The 5526-nt window shown below is 30.2% G+C and overlaps 1 protein-coding gene across 1 annotated transcript; it reads left to right on the top strand.

Annotated features, from left to right (window-relative positions):
* The first annotated feature begins 2345 nt into the window (after positions 1-2345).
* Positions 2346-4454, top strand: LOC127102874 (transmembrane emp24 domain-containing protein p24delta3). The gene is made up of 4 exons (XM_051040198.1): positions 2346-2648; positions 3375-3587; positions 3930-4006; positions 4122-4454. The coding sequence occupies exons 1-4, from the start codon at positions 2448-2450 to the stop codon at positions 4264-4266; spliced, it is 636 nt and encodes a 211-aa protein (XP_050896155.1). The 5' UTR covers positions 2346-2447; the 3' UTR covers positions 4267-4454.
* The last annotated feature ends 1072 nt before the right edge of the window (positions 4455-5526 follow it).

Genomic DNA, 5526 nt, shown 5'->3' with positions numbered 1-5526 from the left:
GTAAGTATAGAAGAAGCTCTCAAGAAGAAAGTGTGGTTGAAAGCCATGAAAGAAGAAGTTAAATCTATAGAAAGAAACGAGACTTGTGAGCTGAATGAGCTTCTAGAGAACAAGAAATCCATTAGTGTCAAATGTGTTTACAAGGTGAAACTAAATCCAAATGGATCAATTGGAAAATACAAAGCAAGGTTAGTAGCTATAGGATTTCTACAAAAATCTAGACTAGATTACTTTGAGGTGTTTGTTCTTGTAGCTAGACATGAAACAATCAGAATGGTGATTGCTATAGCTGCTAACAGGAATTGGCCTCTGATGCATTTAGATGTGAAATATGTATTTCTGAACGGTCCTTTACAAGAGGAAGTTTATATATCATAGCATCTTAGATTTGTGAAAAAGAATAAGGAAGGGATGATGTACAAGTTATATAAAGCCTTATATAGACTGAAACAAGCTCCTAGAGCCTGGAATCTGAAAATTGATTCATTTTTCTTGCTTCAAGAATTCATAAAATATGAGATGAACCATGCTGTTTATGTTCTATATACATCTGATAACAATATGATTCTGGTGTGTGTTTATATTGATGATATATTGCTAACATGAAGTTGTTCAAATGAGATAGTCAAGTTCAAGAAGGTGCTGATGAATGAGTTTGAGATGTCTGATCTAGGAAATATGACATATTTTTTAGGGATGAAGATTGTGTACTCTAACAAGGGTATAATCTTGCATCATCTGAAGTATAAACTTGAGATTCTTAAGAGATTTGAACTCATAAATGGCAAGTCTGCAATCACACCCGCTGAAACAAATCACAAGCGTGATTCTGATATTGAGGGTGATGATGTAGATGCTATAACTTTCAAACAGTTGGTAGGCTCATTGAGATATTTATGTAATACCATACCTGATATTTACTATGCAGTTGGAATGATGAGTATGTTTATGAACAAACAAAATGGTCACATTACCAAGATGTTGTTAGGATACTGAGCTATGTTAAGAAGACTCTGAAGTATGGAGTTTTGTTCCCTTCTGGTGTGAATCAAACATATTTGTAAATAAAATTCCTTCCTTTGTGAATTTAATTAATTTTAAAATAAACTAATTTTAAAATATCTTCCTTCCTTTGTGAATCAAACATATTTGTAAATAAAATTCCTCCACCCCCCTTTCATATTTTGAAATATATATATATATATATATATATATATATAAAATTAAAATCTCCCCCCTTTGTTTCCTTCACCTCTCATATGTAGTTATTAAACTAATTGATTAAATAATTAATATGCATTATCAGTATAACATTTTGTACACTGTCAATTCATTACCATCATCTGTTTGTATTATCTTATAAGTGGTTAAAATAAAAGTTAAATTCTTTGCAACATCTAACGTCTTAAACTAATTGACGGTATATAATCTTTTTACATTATTGTCAGTGTATTTGAATAAAATTCTTAAAGAAAACTATACTTTAATTTTATTTCAATCATAATTTTTATAAAACTTAGAAAAGTCAAAAAATTCAAACTAAAAAATGAGATACATTGTTAGGATGACACGTAAATAAAAAAACAATTTCTTTTAATGTATTAATATTTAATGGTTTCAACTTTGTAGAGATAGAAAAAAAATACTATGAAGAAAAAGGGAAAATAATTATTTAAATTATTTTTACCAACATAAACTTTTCTTTTATTGGCTTATAGGACTTTTTTTCTTTCTTTCTAACTTTATTCACTTTATTTTTGTAATATATTATTTGGTTGTTTCAATTTTACATAGAAAGAAAAGAGAAAAATAATGATTAATATTATTTATATAAATTTATTTATTTTGGTTGTCATGATATTTTCCGCCTATTAATAAAGAAAGTATTAAAATTATGATATTTTGATTTAATTGATTTAAATTTTTATAAATATTTTTTGTTTGTTAACTTTATTAATTTTATCTTTGTTAAGAAAATTTTAATTCTTCTAAACATGTATATATTTCATTACAATAATCATTATTTCCATTATAATTATAATACTCTATTATAATATTAATAGTTATGTTTTACTAATCTATGTTCTCTATTCTTATTTATTGACATGCCATTATTTTTACTATTCTAAAATAATTTTCTTAAATAATTTATTGACATGCCACTGTTTTTACTATTTATTGTTTTATTTGTCGGTTAAAAAACTGAAATTAATAAGCAGTATTTTTTAATATTAAGAAACCACTAATAATTTTAAAATATAGACATAATTCAATGAATAATAAACATACAAGAAAACAATAAAATAAAATTTGTACTATTACTGAAACTTTCCTTTAATAAAAAAAACTGAAATAAAATAAAATTTTAGACAACAAACAGATCCAAATTCTGAAGTCTGTGAATCTTCAATACTCGTTGCCGTGCATAGACAGAAAAAAGGGTTATCATGGAGAACACAAGATTGTTACTTCTCTTTCTCTTCTTCTTCTCGATCAATCTTCTACCTTCCACTCTCGCTATCTGGCTCACGCTACCTTCCTCTGGTACCAAATGCGTTTCCGAAGAAATCCAAAACAACGTCGTCGTTTTGGCCGATTATGTTATCGTTCCCGATGATCACGGCCAATCTCCCACTCTCGCCGTCAAGGTCATCGCACTTCTCTTTAAAATTACTCATCATTGTTAGGTTTAGCATTGATTAATTGGAATCTCGTGATCGGAAAATCTAGATTTTTGTATGTTGATTTTGGATGATAGATTTGTAATGTGTTGCCCTAATTTCTTTTGTTGAATGCGGTGTTATAGGAATTTTGAATTTTAATGCTTAATTGCTATGTTTTGCCGATTTTGTTTTGTTTTTGTATGTATTTTACGGATTGAATTTTTTTGTTTGTTTTCATGCTTATTTATGGAGTCTGAGCCGCGTTGGTTTGATCTGTTATGTGTTGATTATGTCTATAAATTGAATTGATGTGTTTTCGTATTCTCTGTTGTTGAGTTGAGCCTGTTGAGGTGCTGAGTAATTTACTTCTGGAGATGTCGTGGTTTGCATACATTTGCATTTGATTTGGTCGGTAGAAATCAAGAAATTTCTCACTGGTTTTGAGAGTAGTATCAGGTTTTGCCAATGGTAGTGCTTAAATAATGAAACATTAGTTATCGTTGTTGCTTGAGTCATGAATCTTCATGATAATTTGAAATGAAGATGTCTCTGGTATGTAATTTTGTATAGGAATTTGATAGGGAAATAGTGAAAAGCTTTCACTTTTTGGATATTGTTATTAAAATATATTGTGACTTGTGGGGAGCATGAGTTACAATCTTTTGATGACAATTTCTTAAAATTATCTGTTACTTGGAATGTTTTCTTTAGGTAACATCGCCGTATGGAAACAATCTTCATCATAAAGAGAACACAACACATGGGAATTTCGCGTTTACTACTCAAGAAACTGGGAACTACCTAGCATGCTTCTGGATAGATGGCGGTAATCCAAAAGGTGGTGAGGTTAGTGTGAACATTGACTGGAAAATCGGGATTGCAGCCAAGGATTGGGATTCAGTTGCTAAGAAGGAGAAGATTGAGGTAAATGATATGTACAATTTTGTAACTACTGTTATCGTAATAATCATGTAGATAGGACTTGTGAGTTTTACCTATCAATGGCTGACAATTACTCAAGGTGTAGTTGTATAATATATACCTCTTTTATTTGCTTTGGAAGACTTTTTCTTCCAAATCTTAATTGAAATATATACCTCTTTTATTTGCTTTGGAAGACTTTTTCTTCCAAATATAGGCACTGTATCCGTATTATGAAAGTAAGGTGGAGGATCCAAATCTTAATTGAAATATATACCTCTTTTATTTGCTTTGGAAGACTTTTTCTTCTTCTGATTTCTTTTTCTACATCTAAATGATACTTAGGGAGTTGAGCTTGAGTTGAAAAAGCTAGAAGGAGCAGTAGAAGCCATCCATGAGAATTTGCTCTATCTGAAGGGAAGGTAATCATTCTAATCATGTCAACACCTTTTTCTTGAAAGAATCTTCTGCAACTTTTCTAAGAAAGAAGAAGACTTTTCTTATGCGTGTATATATTTCTTCTAATGTTTTGCTCAGGGAAGCAGAAATGAGGATCGTGAGTGAAAGAACAAATGGCAGAGTGGCATGGTTTAGTTTAATGTCATTAGGTATCTGCATTGCAGTTTCAGTTTTGCAATTGTGGCATTTGAAGAGATTTTTCCAGAAGAAGAAGCTTATATAGATTATGCTACTATGCTACTGTTAATTTAAAATTTTACTAGTGAAACAACTACCATAAACTAAAGCTTTTTTTTTTGAGTCCTACTTGCAACATACAAGTAGTAGCAAGAGTTTTTTTGTCATGAATTGTTTTATACTATGACCAATATTTTAAAAACAAATGATAACATATTTAGGTTTACTGAGTAACTATAGTCATGCAATTGAATGCAGATTGGGTGATTAATTGTGGACATAATAAGCACAAGAGTAAGCACATAGTTTGGTTACAGGGAGGTTCTTCAGTATGAAGTTTCCTCTGCAATTTATTAATTGTAACAACTACAATGACATAGATCCTATCATTCATGTTGCTTAGAAAATGAAAATAAGCATATCTCCAAGATGCAAAGAGTAATATAGAGCCCCAAAATACCCAAAATCCAGGAAAAAGCCTGCAATCATGGTTATGCAGAATGGATTTTGTTTCATGCCGGTGCTTTGTCTTCCCGATTCCTGTCATTTTCATGTTCTTCAATGTGACTGTAATGTGCATCTGTGAGTGGTTCATCACAAAGGTGTGGATTACCAATGTAGGCGGATTTGTCAAATGATTGCAACTGGCCAACGGATGGAATTTTCCCAGACATAGTGTTGGATGATAAGTTCAAATAGTAGAGGAAATTTATATTAACCATGGAAGTGGGAATGACACATGATAACTGATTTTTCGACAAATCCAATACTTCCAACATATTCCCATTTCACCAATAATGAGAGGTATGGAATCCGTCAACTGATTCCCTGGCAAATTTATTGAATGCAAATAAACTAGCTTTGTAATTTCAACAGGAATGTCTCTGTTAAATAATTTGATGACAAACCAATACTCTCTCCTATTCATAAAAAATGTCTTATGTGAATAATTCACGGTTTTTAAGGAAATGATTGGAAGTAAGATTTCGAAGATAAAATACTCCTATTAATTATAGTTAAAAAAGTGATTGGATAAAATGAAAATTAAGGATATGATAGTGGAAAAATGATAATAAATATTGCATTAATATTTTAAAAGGACAATTATTTTGAAACAGAAAAAATACAAATGAGATTCTTTTTATGAGACAGGAAATAATCGTAAAAAAGTAAACTTCCCTTCCTAAAAAATAATCGTCATTTTTTTTCAATGCATTTTGAACAGGATCTTTTGTCTCAGATAGATCGAAAGACTCTCTCTAATGGCAAGTTCTCCATATTTTTTCATGTATACTTTCATTAGTAG

Source organism: Lathyrus oleraceus, chromosome 7 (genome assembly GCF_024323335.1).
Source record: "Lathyrus oleraceus cultivar Zhongwan6 chromosome 7, CAAS_Psat_ZW6_1.0, whole genome shotgun sequence".
Lineage (NCBI taxonomy): Eukaryota > Viridiplantae > Streptophyta > Magnoliopsida > Fabales > Fabaceae > Lathyrus > Lathyrus oleraceus.
Note: the sequence above shows the minus strand (reverse complement) of the source record. Positions and strands in the feature narration are given on the sequence as shown.

Coding starts and splice junctions, on each gene's coding strand:
- LOC127102874 (XM_051040198.1), top strand. CDS start 2,448: ATGGAGAACACAAGATTGTTACTTCTCTTTCTCTTCTTCTTCTCGATC. Junction 3,588..3,929: donor CTAAGAAGGAGAAGATTGAG/GTAAATGATATG, acceptor AATGATACTTAG/GGAGTTGAGCTTGAGTTGAA. Junction 4,007..4,121: donor TTGCTCTATCTGAAGGGAAG/GTAATCATTCTA, acceptor TGTTTTGCTCAG/GGAAGCAGAAATGAGGATCG.